Here is a 21,905-nt window from a genome sequence, read left to right as displayed (position 1 = left end):
ATTGATCTCTTCAAAAAGTTATCTTACATTTTTTCTGTAAAATGTAGCGGGAAGCCAATAATTGACCCCCTTAAAATTTACATGGGGTTTCCTATGTTCCGCTTGGCGACGCACCACCCGGTATATGGATAACGGCGGTATTAAAATTCATGAATTTTTCTAAAATCAGGTATTTCCCCCACGAGTTTGAATATATAACAACTCTGATTCTTTCGGGCATAGATTCAATTAAAGAAACAATAGCATCTTGGGGTATTTGTTACCACTCGTTTATCAGTACTTATTCTAACGTAGCCAAACTTAAGAACGCGCCGTACTTCTGTCGCTTGTTTTCAGTATATAAGTGCTCAATAGGGTTGAGGTCGGGACTCGATTCGAACGTCGATTAAATTTTCTCTTGTTATTATTTTGTGCTATGTGCGGTCGAGCATTATCATGCATCAAGATAAAATGTTCTCCTATAAATGGCTTATAAGGCACCGCAAGTTCTTCTAAGCACTCCTTAATGTATCTAGCGACCTTAATATGTCATCGTTTTTAAACGTACTGCTTACGCAACAGCTTCGAAACACACTTTCAAAAATACCTTAAAAAACACTTAAAAAAAACTGAAAAATATACAGCAAAATTAAATCTGTAGCAAAGGTTATAGGCTTGAAGAAAAATATCAAAATTATTTGACCGTGCATAATATTAAAGACGTATTAATAAGACTATATTGTATTACAATTACTAGCAACTTTTGTTTAGTTTCACACTGGTTGAGTTCATTCAAGATAGTAGTTGCATCCTGAATATTAGCCATTAAACCCAGGACAATCAGTTTTACTTGTATGTTAATATTATATTTATAGACTGGACAATTCATGTTGATTGTTTCATGTTTAATATCATAATTAAATCCGTATTTCGTATTAGCTTATTCACAATTTATATAATGTTTGCCCTTTTTTGACTGGTATAATTTTGGCTTTTGTGAAAGTAGTCTTCACAGTTAAAGCAGAGTCGGAATCGTATATCTTTATAGATAGATACCCTTTTTATTCTCCATTAATCGGCGACATAAGGCAGCACTGCAATTGCCATAGTTTCTACGAGTTTCATACTTTTTATCGGTCTATACATTATCTTCTGTGATCATTCTGGTCACGCAGACAATTTTCAGTATCCTCTATATTTAAGTTTCAGTCAGATCGTACTATTTTTGAACTAAAAGAAAAGGATAGGCATATAGAAAGAATGAGACGAAACAGTTTGGTGTTTGAAGAAGAAGTGTCAGAGGCCGAAAAGAAGTTTTCTTTTTCCCTAGATAATCTACACAAACTTAATGATGAACTTAAAATTGAATTAACAAATTTAAAAACTAAAAAATGTGAGTTACTGTCACTATTAAAAGTATGTGATGAGGAAAAAATAAATTTCAATATAAAAATCAATGAGTTAAATACCTTAAATAAAAATTTAATTGTAACAATAAAAACATTAGAAAATGAATCTGCAACCTATAAGACGCAAATAAATATGTTACAAATGGAGGTTAATGATTTAATCAAGATGAATAAGAATATGATCCAGTCAATAAAGGTGTTGGAAGTTGAAAAAGATACTTGCTATTCTGATATTTGTGCATTAAAGGAACAGCAAAACATATCTAAATTCGTTAATATAAATTATCCAACACAGTTGCCATGTAGGCCAAATTCACCCGTTGATAATCGACCTAGGCTTCTTTTTGTGGGTGGAAACTGTAGTAGAGTGTTCCTGAAGAAATTGCGTCTGAAGTTTGAAGCTAACTACAAAGTCCAGTGTTTCCTGAAGCCAGGAAGTACAAACAATGAACTGATTTATACTGCATCATCTATAGTTAAGGAATTTACAGAAAATGATATGTTGATTTTAATGTTAAATGGTATTTGCTCATCATTCGATATTTTAAGAAAATTTATACATTTACACAGCAATAGTTTAGTGATGACAAGCCCTTACATGTATCCAAACCATAATGTAATTTATAATAGCAATAAGGCTCTCTATAGAATATTTCACGCAAATAATATTAATCTAAATAGAATTTTAGAGTCTAATCATGCCAGCAACTTTGGATCAGATTTAGCATCATTACTGTATACCCATATTTTAAAACATTTCAAAAGTAGCATTTTATCAAAAAATGTGTCCACAATAAAACCAAGTAATCAATCTGGACCTCTAGATACTGGCTGTGATAGGGATTCTTTTTTATAGATAAATACACAGAAGATGAAGCTCACTCACATTCTATAAATAACATTGAAAATAAGCATGCGAAAAGTTTCAGTAGTTTTATTTTAAATATACAGTCTCTAAGAAATAAAATGGACGAGCTTCATCTTTTACTTGATTCATGTGATTTTCCTGATATTGTATTACTAACTGAGCACTGGTTAAAGCCTAACGAATGTTTCTTAATATCTGATTATATTCCCATATCAATTTTTTGTCGGCAACACTCCATACATGGAGGAACAGCTATTTTAGTTAAACAAACAATTGAAGCTTTTTTCTGTAAAATTAATAAGTATGACAGCTTTCTGTTGGAGAAGGTTTTTGAATTCTCCCTTTGTTTTTGTAAGCGATTTAATTTATATGTTCTTTGTGTTTATAGACCACCCACAGGAGATATTGCTATGTTCCTGGACAAACTTGATTCTCTATTATCCCAATTGTCTCTACACTCCATGGTTATATTGGCTGGTGACTTTAATATTAACTTCACTGATGTAAGCTTGCCATCATATCGTACATCCCTTTTAAGTATATTGGAATCTTATGACTTGAAGATGCATGTTCTTTCACCCACACGTATAACATCCTCATCTGCAACTACTATTGATTATTTGTGTACAAATTTAAATGATGTGTCATGTAGAGTACTCTCATCTGGTATTTCTGACCATGAAGCCATTCTCGCTAGGATTCCATGCAACACTGTATTTCCTTCATCTCATTATATAGGAAGAATTTTCAGCAGAGCAAATTTTAATGCTTTTTCTTCTACTGCAGCTTTGGTTAATTGGAATGCAGTTGAAATGGCTCCTGACCCGTTTACTTTGTTATTTCATGTGCTATGTGACAAGATCAATCAGTGTTTTCCTAAAAAGAGGCTTAAAATGAAAAATAGAAAACCATGGGTCACAGCAGGCCTCAGAACTTCAGCTAAAAACCTCCGTTTTTTGGCTAAGCTGTGCAAGTTTACAACTAATGCAAACATTATTCTTTATCATCAGAAATATCGTAGTCTATATAGAAAGACGATAAAAGCAGCTAAGATTAACTATTATAGTGACCGCTTGAATATGTCCTCAAATAGGCAGAGAGAATGTTGGTCAATTATAAATGACTTCAGGCATTCTCACAAGAAAGTTTCAGAACCAGAAGTAAGACCAAATAGTTTAAATGATTATTACTGTAATATTCCTCATTTATTGCTCAAGGATGTGAATACTAATATTGATCCTTTGCATTATATTCAACAAGTGTCAGTTCAAAATTCTTTTTTCTTTTATCCTGTTAGCCTTACTGATGTTAGAGATGCAATTAAAAGCTTAAAAAACCATAAATCAGCTGGAGCTGATGGAATATCATCAAAATTACTACTCCTTTTGCCTGACTCAGCATTGAATGCCTTAGCTTCTGCCATAAACAATTCCTTTCATAATGGCATCTTTCCAGCATGTTTGAAGGAGGCAGTGGTTATCCCTCTTTATAAGGGTGGAGATGTGAGTGAGCCTTGTAATTTTCGTCCAATTTCTATATTATCTACCCTCTCCAAGATAGTTGAAAAACTTGCAAAAATCAGAATTTTATCTTTTTTGCAACATAATTGCATTTTATCTGCAAATCAGTTTGGATTTCAAACGGGAAAAGGGACTCATGACGCTGTTTTCGGCTTTTTGGAGAGTGTCTATGTGTCCTTAAATTCTGGAGAGTCCGCGGCGGCAGTGTTTTGCGATTTATCCAAGGCATTTGATTGTGTAGATCATGGAATACTGCTGTCTAAGCTCAATAATTATGGCTTTAGAGGTGTGGCATTGCAATGGCTGGAATCCTATCTGTCTAATCGTACCCAAAGAGTTACAGTATCTGGATGTTTATCCGATTCCAGATCCCTTAAAACTGGAGTACCTCAGGGTTCAGTGTTAGGACCACTATTATTTTTGCTCTATGTAAATGATTTGGGTTCATTAAAACTGCAGGGCAAAGTGGTTCAGTTTGCTGATGATACCACCATTTTATGGAATCATAGAGATTCTGATAATGTTAGAGCCCAGGTTTTTAAGGATCTTAAGATTTTATCGGAGTGGTGTGCTGCAAACAGGCTTGTATTTAATGTGGGCAAAACCTTTATTATGGGATTTAAGTGTGACGTTCAGGGCCTTATGTTTAGTGAAAACTCCCCCTTGCAAAACAAAGAAAGCTGTAAGTTCCTTGGTATTACCATTGATGGTCGCCTTCGCTTCGAAGATCATATCCTAAATCTTGCATCAAAATTATCCTCTGGATGCTTTGCAGTAAGAATGGCGGGGCATGAGCTGGGAGGGGTAGTTGCACGTTCAGTGTACTTTTCTCTTATTGAGTCCCACCTTTGTTATGGCTTGCCTTTTTGGGGTTTAAGCAGCAAGAGATTATTAAACATAATTTTTGTGATTCAAAAAAAGGCAGTTAGATACCTATGTTCCGCTGGGTTAAGAGATTCTTGTAAACCTCTCTTTATATCTCAAAAAATCCTAACTCTTTTTTCTCTTTTTATCTTAGAAACAGCTACTCTTATTCATAAATGTCCTAAACCTCCCTCTAACACTGGTCATATGACTCGCCAGGTTAACGATTTTCCCTTACCAATCCCTACATCCTCCCTCACGAAGAACTCACTTATATACCTCAGCAAAAAAATTTACAACCATGTTCCTCTATGTATCAGACAAATTTTAGAAGTTAAGAGATTCAAAAAGGAATTAAAATCACTTTTATTATCCAGGGCATATTATAGCCTTGACGATTTTTTTAATGATACCTTTTAACCTGTGCTCTGACATCATTTTAGTGTTTTAGTTTTGTTTCCTGTTAAATAATGTAATTTACTTCTTCTAAATTCTGTTTTATTGACAGCTTTACTTATTTTTTAATGAAATTTATCAAAAAGATGCTTTTTTTCTCAATCTGTTTTGTTATGATTAATTTTGGTAATGTGTGTAAACTTTATGGTAAAGTGTTTTAGAAGTTATGTTTGTTTGAAATTTAAAGTGAATTTGGAATTTTTTAGTTTTTAGGATGCTTGTACACAAGATTTTGTTGTCTTACGTAATATAGCACATTTTCTTTCTTTCTTTCTTTCTTTTTAATTGAGGACTGTATCTTGTATTCAATGTTAATTATTGTTATTGGCGTCGGTTTGCAAGCTTTCGCGATGTCCTGTCAGCGGCATTTTATAATTATGCCTCCTTTCGATATAGCACGCAAATTTTTTATTTTAACTTTTAGGTCTGCAGGTTGATCTAGAGTCTTTTTTTTTGGAGTTTTTGCATCCTTAGATTTATTTGGTAACAGGCTTTTATTTAAATTAGATGGCGTGTTTTGTTTTGTACCACAGTAACTATAAGACATGATTGTTGAGACCTTAATGGTTTTCTTTAATCATTTAATTGTTTATTTCACAAACAATGATTGCATCTTTACTTGAGATTGTGTTATTCTTGTCCCCAATTGTTCTATGGAGTAGTGTATTTATTTCAAATTGGGTGCATTTATTTAAAAAAAAATCATTACTCAACTGATTTCTAATTCCAAAAGTTTATTTCGGTAAAGTAAGTAAGACATCAATAATTAATGTCAGGACATTTTTGTACTAAACAACTAAACAGCTTAGTTAAAATCATCTATAGTTATTTATAATTGAAATGGTATCTTTTAGTGATAATCCTGATACGCACGACGGTCACATGTCCAGGGTATTCGCCGCGTGTTTCCACCCGAAAAACAATTACGAACTTTTAACGGGTGGTTGGGACGATGTCGTTCAGTTTTGGGATCTGAGACAACCGCATGCGGCCAGGCACATTTCGGGGGTTCACATGTGCGGAGAGGGCCTCGATATTAGTCAGAAAGGGACTGAGGTAAGATTAATTAATTTATTGTTCTTGTTCTTCTGGTCTTACAGCTAATGTACAATACAGTTTCGGAAAAATTGTTCGGTAGATTTCCTTAGCCTTAGTCTTATGATTAGTTACTTATGTTAATCAAAAACATGTTTGTTATTGTGAAAAAAAAACCTTTTTTTTATCGGACTCAATACGAATAAAAATAAATATACTTATGTTTTTGATTTTTTGTAATCAGCGAAACTAAGCGTTGAGTCCGATGATGAGTTAAACAAGATTGTCATTTTATTTTGTGGAGAAAAGACCTTCTTCTGAGAAAGTATAACTAAGGGTCTATCCTATAGTCTGAAAGTAACTTTAACATCTGATACTGGTTTATAGTGTCAAAGGCTCTTTCGTAGTCCACGAATATCAGGACTTAAATAAAGTTTTTTTATTGGTTCAATGGATTGTACCGTCTCATTGTTGTGATATTGTAAGACACTTATTAAACACAAGAACTTTAAGACTTCAATAGCTTTTCATGATCCAGTTTAAGAGATTCTATTACCACTTCACTTTTTCATGGGATTTATTTTTTTTAAATTCGAAAGTCAATTTTCTTATGAATTATGATTCCTTTCCGGTACTGGGTTCGATTCTCGATGAGTATGTTGTTGCGTCTACTTTTTATGTTTTGTTTTTATCATTATAACCTAAAAATTATTGTTTATTTATGTAGCGTGAAGTATGGATTTTAAAGGTTTCATACTGTTTTTTATTAAAATTTTTAGTTTTGTTTTGACTAATATTAGGCCTGATGATGCTCTAGCTAGAGCGAAATACGTGTAGCCTGTGATTATATATTGTGACACCGTGTTTTCTTTATTTACGTCAATTTTGACTTTTAGTAGTCAAAATTTAGAAATTGATTTATTGACTAGTCTGACGACTCTTTTAAAAATAAAAAGCTAAAATCGATTCATTGAAAGTCAAGATATTGTAATTTTTATTCCAGGAGTGCCTGTAAGAAACAAAATAATTCGTCTTTCATTGACAAATGAATTTCTTAGGTTCTAGTAGTCACAATTGTGCAAATATTAATTTACCATTTCTGTTTACTGTTTTCTCCCGTAAACTGTGTTATGGGAATTCATTACTACTTTTTCGGAGTTAGGCTAACGCATCTCACTTATTCCAAGTGTACTGATCTATAGTTCATCTCTTTCAAAACAAGCGTTTTTCCATGTTCTATGTACATATTTTATGTATTTTGGATGGATCAAATTTAACGCTAGCTAATCGGGACTTTCTTAGCACCTCGGGATTTTTCTGGGAAATTAATTTATCTCCCAGATGTGTTTCAATTTTCTTCTAGTATTTATATTTCAGCCGCTCAATTTGTAACAGATACTACTTGCTATATTAATTTTTGTTATTTTATAATTAATCTTTTCAGGTGTTGACTTGCTCCTGGCAAAAAGAGGATCCTTTGCAAGTGTTTGATTATAATACGACCAAAAGGATGTACTGTTTAGAACCGGACATTTATAACACTAAGGTAGCAATATTGTTTTTTTTTAGTATTTATAAAGGTTGAAAGTAAGTGCGTTGTTTTGCAGCTGTATTGCGGTAAATATGCCACCAAAGATTTTGTGGTGTGTGCAGGATCCGATCCGAACCTTATACGTGTGGTGGACTTGCAAACGACTGCAGTAAGTACAAAAATTCAAAAGTGTCAAAAACACTCAAAACATATGGAAAAATATGGGGGCTAAAAGACGAAACGTCTTATCATCAATTTTAAATCAGCCTTGAGAGTTTCAGTTATTTTGCTATAAATAACGTCAAACTTTAAAATATTTGGATTTTTTTTAATTACCACGTTATATTCTAACTTTATACCCAATTTACTCTGGAACTTACGCTCACCTGTACATACATTATAAGACCTCAATTGATTTTTTTCATAATATTAAAAAAAAATCCCTAATTAAACAAAATATTATAAAACAAAGGGTTAATTAATAATAATTAATTAACTACTTAATTTTTTTTATTTTAATAGAAAAACGAAAAAAAGATTATATAGGCCCCGACGAGATTCGAACTCGTGATCTCCTGTTTACTAGACAGGCGCTTTAACCAACTAAGCCACGGCGCCGTTGGCTTTCTTCGGTTTATTCGCGGTAATATTATATCATTGACAGACTAAATACATCTTAGTCGTTATAGAATGTATAGATTTTTTTTTTTCGATTAGATCTATACAGGGTAGGAATTCCCATACATTTATTTGAAAAATGTCATAATTTATAAAGAAAAATCCCTAGAAAACAGGGTTTCTAACCTAAACTGAGGCAAATTCAACCATGCTTCAGTAGCTACTTTAATAATACAGCAAAGCCTCGATAGTCAGGACTAAAAAAAAAACGACGGTTATCGGGATTAACGAAAAATTCGGATTACTGAAACATGATGTCTTTTTACATACATATATGTTTTTTATTAGGGAATATTATATGTATATAACTAAAAATTTGCCTACAAATATGTGATAAACGAGAAAAACATACAAATTAAAAGGATAAACTAAATTACATGTTTGCTATGTAGTAGGTACATAATAAAGCTAATTAAAAAAATCTGTAATTTTTTCTTGCTTTTTCATAAAAGCCATTTCTTTGAAGAACAAGAATATCATGCAATGGCACTCGATTTTCTTCAGCCCACTTTAAGTATAAATTGAAGCCCTTCACTGCTTCATCATTTTTGACTCCTTTCTCTCTCCCTTGATTTTCGTCATCATCTTCACATTCTTCGCTACTGCTATAATGCATTTCGTTGCTTTCTATCTCATCTAATACCAAGTTGTCATCATTTTCAATCCAGTTATTCACTTCATTAGAATTTATCTCGTTTTCACTTAGTGTTTGGAGCGTAGCCGAAACATCCGTTAAAGCTCGTAGCTTTTCCTGTAATTGCTTTAGCGAAATTAGATCATCGGCTTCGTACTCTAAATCATTACCAAAAACCGTTTCTTTTGGAATTACTTTTTCCCAACATTTTTGTAAAACCTCTACAGTAAGTTTTGACCATGCATTGCTCAGTAAGTATGTTGCAGTTTTGAGATTTAAGGATAACCTGGATAACATTTTCTTCATTTTGTGATAAAATGTGCGCCAAAAGGCTCTTACGGTGAAACAATTTAGTCAACCTTATGGCATTTTGATCCATGGGTTGCAGCAATGCTGTGCAATTTGGCGGAAGAAAGATTGTTTGGAAATGGCCATCCTCACTTTTCAGTTGTTCTGGCGATCAATGGCTTGAGGCATTGTCAATCATTAAAAGAGCACGTTCAGTTAGATTTTGGCTTCTTAAATACTCTTTTACTTGCCTAATAAACGAATTATGAAACCACTCTTTAAATATTGCAGATGTCATCCAAGCATTGCAGGAATTTTTGTACTCTACGGGTGTGGGTACATTTTTAAATGCTCTGTGATTTTTTGCTTTTCCAATGACGAGAATTCTCAATTTGTGAGAACCATCTCAATTTACACATGCCAGGAAAGTAACCCGCTCCTTACTTATTTTTCGTCCCGGTGCTGTCTTTTCTTGAGAACGAACAATTGTTTTTTCCGGTAACATTTTCCAGTACAACGCTGATTCATCAGCATTGTAAACCTGCGTAGGAATTAAATTCAGGTCTTTCATTTTCTGTGCCAACATATTTTTAAAAGGCTCAACAGCAGTTTCGTCATCACAACCGCTAACAAAACTAAAAATAAAATACAAAACATTAGTAAAACTAAAACGTCTTTATAAACCTTGGCACATACCTTTTAATGCTCAATTTGTTCTTTTTAATATCCGAAATTGTGGATGTCCCTACATCGTATTCACTAGCTAAGGCTTTTCCACTCATGCCACGTTCTAATCTGTTCAGTATATCAAGCTTTTGTTTTAAAGATAATGTTTTATGCTTAATGTTTTATCGTCTTGGAGCCATATTCCCCAGAATTGGTGTACGAAGGCCAGGAAGCAATTAGTGACGACTGTAATTCCTATGTAACGTTACAAACTAAACTTTCGCAAACTACCAATCAATTTAAACTTGTCAAAGCCTGCAAAACGGCTGAAAACAGCGTGATCCGGATTATCGCGTACAAGCGAATCCGGACTATAACGTACATAATAGCGGCAAAATTCGTGTTCGGACTACTGAAGCATCCGGAGTAACGCATGTCCGGATTATCAAGGCTCTACTGTATTTAAAAAAATTAATAATAGTTTAAAAAACTAAGGGAACATGCTTTTATTGCTAATCGAACTAAAAAGTAGAAAATAATTTTTAATTACAAAGAGTTTTTATTACAGTAGTCAAAGGTCGGACAATCAATCATAATTAATTACCTCAAATAAGTTAGTAACAGAATAATTATTATATTTAATATATGGAGCACACCACATTTTTACTCTGATTTGAATTTATTTTTGTTATTATTTCTGAATTCTTCAAATTTATCCTTTTTTTTTCCAAAAAGAATTTATTTTAATCCTGGCAGTCCTAATAAGGATAATGGGAAACTGTTATCAAATTATTGCATTGTCATCGATCCTTGATACGTGTGCAAAGTTTCTAGTTGATCAGATTTTTAGAAACCAATGAAAATTAAGCTCAAAGATTCCGTTACGATACAACCCGAGCTAATAAAAGCGCGTTAAAAAACAGTGTTGTCAAACTTTCTTGGAATTCGGCTTTAGTATCAGAAATGAATAACAAAAATCGAAATCTGACGTAATTTTAATTCTAAACCAGAGGAGCGATTTTTTCCGTTAGAAGCTAATGATAAATATCCAAAAAAGGGATTTGCAGTGGGCAAGGTTGCATCTTTAGTTTTCTATTATAGTAAAGGGTGTTTTTTTAGAGGCGGAGAACTTTAAACTGAAATCAAACACAAAATATTTTATTAATATGAACGAATTTGCTTTTATATTAAAGAATTTTTTTTTGCATTAATATTTAAAAATGATTTGATAAAAATGATTTGGCAAATGACCCTCACGGCTGGCGCGTACGTGGCGTAATCTAGAGGTCCAATTTTCACACACTCTTTCCAGTACTGCAGGCACATATATATTATATAACATTTAAGGAAAAGACTGTTGGGCTTTGTAAGGACATCGTGTCGGGATTTCAGTAGTATTCCTGCATTTAAATCTGTTTATACATCTCTGATCAGATCTAATGTTTAGTTTAGTTAGTTTTAACTATCAAATAAATATTAATAGAATTGAAAATATTTAGCACAAGTTCATCAAGATCATGAGACTTATCCGTTCAAGACCACATACATTTCTTTCGACTGATCAGACAATGTCATATCCATTACTAAATCCCTTGTCAAGTAGAAGGGGGTTTGTTTTGCTTTTAAAAGCCTAAATGAAATAACAAGATGTTCTGACTGCCTTGCTCTATTCTCAATCCATGTTCTCCCTCACTCAACCTGAAATCATTTACTTCTCCATAGAAGAATTCAGTACAAAGTTCGTGATAACCATACACAATTAGTCACGAGAGCAGATTCTAACCAACTAGAGACTAAAAACACGCTTTTTGTTTATTAAGTGGGTCTCCCAGAGTGCGGTTCAGGCACAAAATACTACCAGCTTAGGTAAACTTTAGTTTATTGCACTATTTTTTTAAAAAGTTTCAATGATAAATGACATTCTATTAACTTAATTCAAGCATCAAAGTATTTTATTTGAACTCTACAATTATTTTTTGTGGCAGTTAACAGACGCTTGGAACTTTAGGCAAAAAAAAATTTGAAACTTAGATATCGGTTGTAACACTGTTGTTATGTGTAATTTGCACAAAAAACACGGGTTTCGACCTATAGGGTCCAAATACTTCGTATAAAATACTACCGCATTAAAGGATTGTACCTACCTCCCGCACACCCTGTATACTTACCTAATTGATTTTTCTTTGGAAATTTTTATAGACTTCGGCATTTATAAACCAATTACCGGGAGCCATTTACAGTTTGGATATCGGTCCGACGAAAGCGAAAAAAGAAGCAAAGTTGGAAAAGTACAGCGTTAAAAACGACATAACGAACGTACCGAAAATGGTCTTCGTATCTGGTAAGAGACTTTACCAGATCGATTTTTGTTAATTTAACAACGAATAAAACGCATGTGTTGAAACAAGAAAATGTTCTTTAATTATATATTTTTTTACTCGAAACAGTTCTTTTATAAGCGGTACATCGTAGAATAATTTACAACTATGGTACAAAAAAAAAACAAACAAACTAATATCTATCACATAAATACACACGAAAGCAAAACGACAGAGCATGTATTTAAAAACATAAGAAAAGTCTTAGATGCTAGTTCATAAATCTGTTACCGGACGTACGCTTGGCATCCGTCTTTTGATTATTACTTCTAGAGGAATATAGAAACTACTTTAGTAGAGTTGGTTCTAAAATACTCAAAATTACACTTTTGTCAGGCAGAGAGCTTAATTCAATCTTCAGGGTGGTTGACAGTTTATTGTCTAAAATTGTACATAAAGAATGGTATATAAGAGTTTACAAACTAGTCCAACATATAAGGGCGTCAAAGTTTTCATCCAAGCATGTCTATTTAAAAATTATGTAAAGCATAAGATATTTTCTATAGTCTAATATTTATTATCCAAAAGCCAACTCGTTTTTCTGATCCTTAATTTATAGATCTCAGTTGTTACAATTTTCAGTTTCTGTATATTGTGGCAATATTTGAGTTTACTAACAATTAGGTAACATATAGCCCAAAAAATAATTTGTTTATTTAACTATATAAGGTAATCACCAAAGTAAGTTTTCAGTCTACTTCAGTATATCGATGGTTTTTTTTTGGCATATCCTCTTCAGACCTCCGGTACACATTTGTGTACAAAATATTTAATTCCATTTTTTGACTTTACCGTTTACGCTAATGAAATTTCAATCGATAAATCCTATTAGTAACAGTCTGTTTACGCCCCGCAAGTGCCACTTGTTCCCTGGCAGGCAACCTGTACGAAAGTGAAAGTGTCATGGCGTCTACCAGCACAGCTGATTCTGAAAAGGCCAAACCGGTTCGCCGTAAGTACCAAATTTTGCTTAAAAACAAATTATGTAGGGTGGAAATCTAGTAAATTAGTATCTAGGAAGACTAAAATATACGACAAATTCCTTAAAAATTAAAAGTTAATTTTTGTTTGTAAATCACGCCACGACAAATTTGTTTGTACACATTTGTGTACGTTGTCCAAAAGTCCCTATCACAAATGTGGCCATTGGGTCTAAAAGAAGTTTTTTTTTAGGTCGGAACGTTTACTACAGCGACGAACAATTAGCGGAGATTTTGGATCAGAGCGATTTTTTTTGCCACTGACGAAGAAAGCGACTTTGAAGCTACTAATGCCCATTACGATAGTGACTCCAGCAGTGACTTCAAGAAATGGGGAATCATCTATCAGGGAATCACCAGTGATTAAATTTGGATGCCCATAACAATGCAACAAGTTCAGAAGAAGAAGAAGATTGAATTTCCCTTAGTAGAGTTTTTCCAATAATAAGTACAAAAAAGAGATCTGTTGGTAACTTAAATCAATCGCGTAAGAGGCAAAAAACTTAAAAAGTACCGGACCAAAAATGGCATGACGTAGAAGAGCGCTGCGATTTAGAGACTGATTTTGCGCAATTCATTTCTCCCTTACCTGATGTTCAGGAAAGGAAAAACTATTATCCAATTGATTATTTCCATCAGTACTTCTATGAAGCTTTTTTTAAAAATCTAACAGAAAATACAAATATTCATTTTCAACAAACTTGTAATACTTTGCTTAACGCAAGCGAGACCGAAATACGTGCCTACGTCGGAATTACATTATTAATGGGAGTTTTGGGTTACCCTCGAATACGCATGTACTGGTCAAAATCATTTAAAATTCCACCGATCGCTGATACAATGGGCAGGAATAGATTTTTTAAAATAAGAAATTATCTTCATGCTGTTAATAACATGGAAGTTTCAGATGAAGAACAAAAACGTGATAAACTATGGAAAGTGCGTGCAATAATAACTTCATTTCATAATGCGGTTTTGCGGCTACCGAGAGAGGAGAATGTGAGCATTGATGAACAAATGATACCATTTTCGGGTAAAGTAGCTATTCGACAGTACGTTCCTCGAAAACCCAACCCCACTGGTCTAAAAAACTATGTTTTAGCTTCAAAAAACGGAACTATTTTAGATTTTGAAATTTACCCAGGAAAAACAACTAATTTTCACAAGACGTCGAGAAGGAAAATTTAGGTGCAGGGGGTAGAGCCGTATTGCGTTTAAGTGAAACTTGTTCACCTGGAACAAACATTTATTTCGACCGCTATTTCACAAGCGTTACTTTATTAGATAAACTAAGGGAAAAGGGAATTTCAGGAACTACAATGTCCAACAGATTTCCAAAAGTTGGTTTTCCCACTGACTATGAACTAAAAAAGTTAGGCAGAGGGACCATAAAATCAAAAATAAGAGATGATAAAAAGGTAGCTCTAGTTAGGTGGATGGACAATAAGGCAATAACAATGGCCTCTTCAGCACACAGCATTAATCCAATACATCAATGTCGAAGATATTCGAGGCCTGATGAACAGTATTTAAATGTCCCCAACCAGATGTAGTAAGGCGCTACAATTAATTTATGGGAGGGGTTGATTTACTGAATCGACTAATTGCAGCTTATAGATGTTATCATAAAACTAAAAAATGGCCAATAAGAGTGTTTGAACACTTCATGGATTGTACAGTAGTCAACTCATGGAATCAGTATAGGAGTGACTGTGAAATATTAAGAGTCAAAAAGACTGACATTCTAGATTTAATCGGATTTAAAATGCGCATAGCAGAAGCACTAATTAAAGGAATATCAACTGCCGAATCTGAATCTGATGATGAGTCTTTTGAACCTATATCGCGAAAAAAATTACCGGGTCGGCCTGGAAGGGTGCCTCTACCGCCTCCTGAAGTGGCAAAACCAAAAGCCATGGATATTAAAGAGGCTCAGAGCTGCAGAAATCCCGACTGTACGAGACGTACGCCAGTCAAGTGCATTTCGTGTAATATTTTTTTATGCGTTGTTAAAGACCGTGATTGTTTTATTGAGTTTCATAATAACAAGATTCCTCTTTTATGTTCTTTAGCGATATATGTCATGTTTTTTTTTTCATATTAAATAAATGCACTTTTAAAATTAAAACATGCTTTTTATTTTTTATTTTAGTTAGATACTAAATTTTAACTAGCTACTGTTGAAAAATATTTTGCACACAAATGTGTACATTGGTATTCGCGAGCTTAAAGGATATATGGACACATTTGTGTACAAATTATTTTAGCGCCCCCTTTGGCGGGGCAAGTACGATTGGGATAATTATTAGCTTAAAATGGTGCCCTAGTAACTCCAAGTGAACCAAATAAAAATTGCACACACTATTGTCGCCTGAAGAGGATATTATACAAATAAAACAACCGACGTTCTAACTAATAAACAATTAGACATTCCTTTAAATTCCAATCTACTTATGAACCATTGATTAAATTTTTTCAAAAATGAGTTTGCTTGTGTTGCTAATAACTACATTACATAATTTTGCTTTTAACTGGTTGGAAACATGATGAATTAGAAATGAAAGAAAGAGAAATTAAAAAATATCTTATTTCCTGGACACAACTGCCTAGAAATGGTGAATTTGGATTTTAACTAGAACTGTCTGGAAGACATTATTTGACAACCTGGAAAATAGTAAATTCACACAGCAGAAGCAATTTCCTGTTTTTTCCAGAATTTTGAAGACACTTACGATCTAAAGAATTTCTGACAAAACTTTTTGGAAAAACATCACTCGTTTTTTGTAGGATTTTGAAGCAAAAATATTATATTCCTCATAGCCTGAATAAAGTAAAATTTGAGAACTGCCTGAAAATAATATTTATTCTAGGAATCTGTATAACAAGATCTTAAGTTGATTCCAATGTTACCAAAGAAGAAAACATCAAGAATCTTCCTGGCAGAATTATTTTAAACGTACTTTTTTGAATAAAAAATGACATTTACTGCAGAAGCAAAATCTCCTGGAAAAATGAGAAAACGGTTTTTCCAACTTCTTAGGATAAAAAATATATTTAAAAAATCTGGAATACCAAAAATCTTCCATCAGAACGATATTCGTCTTTAATTTCATGAAAATAAAGCCTTTTTTTAAGATAAAAGTACACTTTCGTGGTAACTAAATAATTTCTAGTAGAAAAGTTGAAACAATGGGGATTTTAACTGCTTGGAATATTTATTTCAAAAATCTAGAATATCAAGAACCTTCCTGATAGAACATTATTCTTTTGTATTCAAAGATTAAAAGAAAAAACGTAAATTCTTGCAGAAGCAAAAATTTTCTGTGTAAATAAGAAAACGATTATTTCAACTGCCTGGAATAAAAAATTTATTCAAATATATATCGTGGAAATTAAAATATTCCTAGCAAAAGTGAATAATTTCAGTATTTTAAGTTCAAAAAAATTGGACTATCATGGGTCTTTAGATTTACTGTATTTCATGCTTATTGCAAGAAGTAAATCCTAATTGTAAAAACCGGTTGGAAAAAATTATAGAAAAATCAAAAAAGTGTATGTATGTATTCGGGATAAATTAGATTTAAAACCTTGACACCCTGTATATGAACTAACGTATTAATCCACTAATTTGTAACATCCTTTAAATGGCTTGATATACATAAGAGAGGAATGTTCTCATACACTCTCGATGGATTTACTTTAATGTTTTATCTTTCACAATATTAACAAAAAAGTCCATTCTGAAATAGAGTCGATAGAAAAGTTTAGTAAGGGAAGTCTACTGAACTTTTCTATTTTATATAATTCTTTTTTTTTTGTATACAAGGTGTTTTTAAGAACATTCATGCCTTTTATGGCGCTGTCCTTTTTGGCCCTCCAAACTGGGACACCCTGTATATTTCAGTTAAAAAAAAAAGCAAACGTTGTGCCTACTAAAATATAAGCAGATTGACACCCGAAGTAGTGTATTTACAATAATTTGTGCAAAAACCAGGTGATGGTAGTGATGTGACCGTATATTCTTTGGCAGTTAAATAGGTTTTTTTTTTGTTGTTGTTTGAGAATGCTTATAGATACATCCTTAATAATATGGCGATACAAATATAATATTTTTTTGATGTTGTTGTATGTACAGCAGACAATCACAAAAAGCTTTACACAGAAAAGAAAGCGCTTGGTACCACGGGAAATTTGTCCGTTTTTTTAACTTACAATGGACGCCCTATAGACTATAATATTGGGAGTGGGGGATACAATTTGTTTAGAATTTTAAAGTCAAAGTTTAACAAATAGTATAAAATTATAATGAACAAATTCTAATATAATAATGCAGTCACAGCCTTTTTTTTGTAACTTGAGCATTACTTTATCAGCGTCTTTTTTCGTGCAAGTTAAACTTATTGGTTGGTTGTGATGTTTAGTGATTTTTGATTAAAGCGGTTTAATTTGCATAAAAAAAAGGACTGGCTGACGTAACACCATCATTCAAACTTGCAAACCCAATATGGATTAAAACCGTTGTCAAACTAAAATGTCCTTTAAACTGTACTTAGAACTTTTATTTTTTTTTAACAACCGATGATAATTGATATAAGGAAAAAATGTGCTAAATCTTTGAAATATTGAGAAAAACAGGCTTTTTTCAATTTGAAGTTCAACGTATGGTGGATTGCACTACAATATGTCTATCTATTTCGCTCTAGGTGGTAGTATTTGGAGCTATCTAAATATTATACTAAAGACAACAGATTTTTGTTTGTGAATCCCCATAAAAATATTGTTTTTGTGATTTTGAAGACGAAAATTATTTTTGATAAAATAAGCAGGCCTCTGGCCACGTATAAGGGAGCTTTAATATAAAACAAGGTGACAAGTAGTACAAATAATAAAAGAATATTGTACTATTAAAGAATTTATACTGAAAACACCTTGTGCGTGGCCATAGGCCTCGCACCACTACGCAATTTCTCAAATGATCACAATTGTTGCATTTAAATTGTAAAGAGTGAACCAAATGTAGGAACTAAATAATGTTACTAAATAGACAGTTGATATTCTATTTCTTTCACATAATTATGTGAACTCTGAAATAAAAGTAAATGTCACAGAACGCCTCAATTCTTAAAATAAAACTGGCCTTTGTCCTCCGATAAAATGAAAATCACAAATCCAGATACAACTTTTAAAATAAAATATGATCTCGACTGCCTATAAGAAAATCATAATTCCAGACAGTTCCAGTGTTTTTGTGTGTTTTTTTCCATTTCTTGCAGGATAGTTTGTATTAGGAATACAAGAAAATCTAAGAGAAGGGATAAAATCTCTAGTAATAAATAATGAAGAAATTTAACAACTAGATTTGGTCAAGAGAATCAGAAAGTCATTAATTTTAAGCACTTTTAGGGACTATTTACTGCCTTGGAATCAACTGCCTGTAAGAAACCAATAATTCCAGACAGTTGAATTTCTATTTTTCCAGGTAATTTAACTTTCAAACAAAAGTAAATACCAAGAAAGGCCAAAATTCTCAATGCAAGATTGGACTTTTATTAATGTTTTTTACTAGTTGTTACCTAGTTGTACAAAAAACGCCCTTTCAAAAATATTATTTCAATTCAAATGCAAGAATTGTAATAATTGGTGCATGGCCAGAGGCCTGAATTTAAATTTCTCAAAAAGTTCTTTTACCATTTGGTATTTAAAGATATTTTGTATTGTTTCCCTGTTAAAATATAAATAGTGCATACAAGCCTTGATTTTATTAATTTTTTAAAAAAAATATTGACTAGCGGTTGTCAGTACGTGATTCTTAGTGGCAACGAAGGCATTTTTCTCAATAACTGAACAATACGATATTCGATTCTTTGTCTGTTCCTACCACGTTAATTAGCAGAAAAAATGCTTATTTAACCACGAATTTAACCGTAAGAAAATTAATAATCTAACTTCCACTTAGCATTTACAGTAGCGAAAAAGCGTATGGAAACATTTACTAATATTCGTATAAATAAACAAAAAAATTGTGAGGAACCTTTTAAGCAGTGCTGAAATGCAGGAATGCCACTGATATACATTGCGTTGAACAATTCAAGGAAAAATATTATTTACGTTTTTTTTTTGTTAAATAAATAAAGAATGTGTAGTTGGAAATAAGAATGGAAACTCTTTATATGCTAGGCTCTAAAGAATTCTGCCTTAGAGCAAATATCGTGTTTTAACGAATTAAATTATTTAGTTTCATGCCAAGACACCGTTGTTTTTCATGTGAAAGTTGTGAATTTATTTAAAATAAGGAAAAAAAAATGATAAGTCACGGTGATATATGGAAAGCTACTTCTCAAATTGACAAAACTATTTTGAGGATCTCAAAACTTGCCCTCAGAAATTTTCCACAGGTGAAATCTCGGAGCAATTTGATGTTAACGTCATCAGTAGAACTATAAGAAACCGTCTATTTGATTAAGGTCTTTATGAAAGAGTCGCAGTTAGAAAAGCAGCGAGTACCTAAGAAAAATATAAAAATCGAATACCGTTTTGTAAAGCGATCAAAGCAAATTTTTACTGTGAAGCATGAAGGAGAAAATATAATGGTCTGGAAATGTTTTTCTCAATTTAGAATAGGGCCAATCATTCAAGTGCAGGGTAAAATCGACGACTTTCGATATAACTAAATATCGGAAAATACATTTGCAGAAGAGGATATGCCATTGGGGTGAATTTTTCAGCAATGATCCGAAACATTCTTCCAAGGTAGTAAAGGATTGGTTTTTATAAAAAAAAAACAGTTGTACTTGAATGACCATCCCAATCTCATTGACACTATTTGGGATGTCTTAGATTTTTTTGCTTTATTTTGTTTGCTCTATGTTTCAAAGATGCCAGGCAGTCTTAGATGCTAAAGGTTTATAACTTGTTTTTTATTAAATAATAAAAGTTTTAAATTATTTAAAAATCGAAACAAAAATAATGTTCTTCAAAAAGTGAGTAAATATGTATCACTTTTATTAATATTCCAAATATGTGTAACTCGATTTTTTTTTGTTTTTGAGAAGTGCGATGCTTCTTTTATTGTAATAATAATTTGACACAGAATAAAAATCAAATTATATTTGACGTCAATAGTAAAAGGAGCTTTTGATGAGATAACCCACAAGTTTCCAGTGAAAGGACATACTTTCTTAGCTTGCGACAGAGATTTTAGTGTTATAGAGAAACACAAAAAGTCCAAAGTAAGAGTTCCAATGGGTTTGGTAAAAATTATGGCAAATGAAAGCAAAATCTTTACACAGTGATGGTTTTTACGACTGGAAACCTGAGGCACATAAAAATCTTAGCACTGAATTTGCTAAGATAAAATTATCCAAGAAACACTTTGGAGTGTTAAGATTTCGAAATCTCATGCAAGGTCAGCATTTTTAAGGCAGGAAGATCTTTAGAAGATTTTTTATCTATTAAAATTGAGGATAAAATAATTCGAAATGGATTGCCAGCCTTAAAGGCATGCGCTCATTTTTGAGAAGAAAATCACACAATAGTTATACCACACTCTCTGCAATCAATGTTAATGTTTAGCTTTTCATGATGTTGTATTTGCTTTGTGTTGCCTCCCTTTCTATTATATTTTTTTTATTAAAAATTATTGGACTATTTTGCCTTTTTATAATCAAAATATCTAAAAATAAAATGTTGTTTGTTTAATTATAAAAAAATGCTCTTTATTGAGTTTTATTAAGAAAATTGAGAGTTATCACATGTTTGCACCTATAACATTTTGACTTGCAATGGTATACGGTACTTCGTTCTGGGCGTTTGAATTTTTTAATCAAATATTTCAAAGCATGGGAATAATATAAGAACAAAAATGGGACTTTTGTCTCCTGTAAAATTGAAAAAATTGCATTTTTTGGAAATATCTTAAAAAGTTTCCTACTTTCTTCCACTACTGTATACCAATCATTTTAAATGAAATAATTCATTTAGCACATTTTTACCTTACTGTGATCGTTTTTTATATTGAAAACAAGAAACCTAATTACATCGTATTATAAACGGGATTATTATGTCTCGGTCTAACGGTGAGCCGGGACAACGGGTGCGTTTTTCCATACTGTTGCTGTTTCTTGGCGGCTGTGGCGATAACGGTGGCGGCAATGGTGGCCGCCGGTCCAATCGGGGGCCTCTTAAACTCCTCCTTCTTCTCCGGTTTCGTTAAACTGGCGAAAGGGAGAATCCTCGGGTTCGACACTTCGACGCACGAGTGTCTGGTAGCGCCACCGTTCCTCGCTCTGATCGGGTTTTGTCTTTTCTTCACTTCTTGCTCCTCTTTCGTGTTTTCGAAGACGTTTCTGAGACTTTTCACGTTTAACTCGTCTTGAGGCGACGACGACGACTCTTTGACGTTCTGATGATGAACACATACGGGCGATGAGGGCAGACTACTCACTCGGTTCTTTATTGTTGGCGCCTTCAGGGTGTTATTGTCTTCGATTGGCGTGTTATTTTGCTGCTCCACCAGCCGGGTGGTGCTCGATTTCGCTTCGAATTCTTTTTTTAGGTTTTGCACTTTTCCCAACGTACTGTCCAGGGATTCTTCGAGTTTTTTTGTTGGGGGCGGCGAAT

General features: G+C 32.9%; 2 protein-coding genes and 1 non-coding gene across 6 annotated transcripts in view; 1 reads left to right on the top strand and 2 right to left on the bottom strand.

Moving 5' to 3' along the window:
- The window catches only part of LOC126740808 (uncharacterized), a 20,628-nt gene extending 8,288 nt beyond the window's left edge, over positions 1-12,340 (top strand). Inside the window, exons 5-8 of the mRNA XM_050446992.1 lie at positions 5,951-6,152; positions 7,576-7,677; positions 7,739-7,831; positions 12,128-12,340. Of these exons, the coding sequence (XP_050302949.1) occupies positions 5,951-6,152; positions 7,576-7,677; positions 7,739-7,831; positions 12,128-12,301 (571 nt within the window). The 3' untranslated portion in view covers positions 12,302-12,340. The remainder of the gene's footprint in view (positions 1-5,950; positions 6,153-7,575; positions 7,678-7,738; positions 7,832-12,127) is intronic.
- Positions 8,207-8,280, bottom strand: Trnat-agu (transfer RNA threonine (anticodon AGU)). Its single transcript has one exon. It is a non-coding gene; the product is annotated as a tRNA-Thr (tRNA).
- Positions 12,327-21,905, bottom strand: part of LOC126740807 (protein phosphatase Slingshot) — a 200,221-nt gene continuing 190,642 nt past the window's right edge. For all 4 annotated transcript variants that reach the window (XM_050446988.1, XM_050446989.1, XM_050446990.1 and 1 more), the window contains one exon: positions 12,327-21,905. In XM_050446988.1, coding sequence (XP_050302945.1) covers positions 21,319-21,905 — 587 coding nt within the window. In that variant the 3' untranslated portion in view covers positions 12,327-21,318.

The sequence above is a fragment of the Anthonomus grandis genome, chromosome 9, assembly GCF_022605725.1.
Source record: "Anthonomus grandis grandis chromosome 9, icAntGran1.3, whole genome shotgun sequence".
In the NCBI taxonomy this organism is placed as follows: Eukaryota; Metazoa; Arthropoda; class Insecta; order Coleoptera; family Curculionidae; genus Anthonomus; species Anthonomus grandis.
Note: the sequence above shows the minus strand (reverse complement) of the source record. Positions and strands in the feature narration are given on the sequence as shown.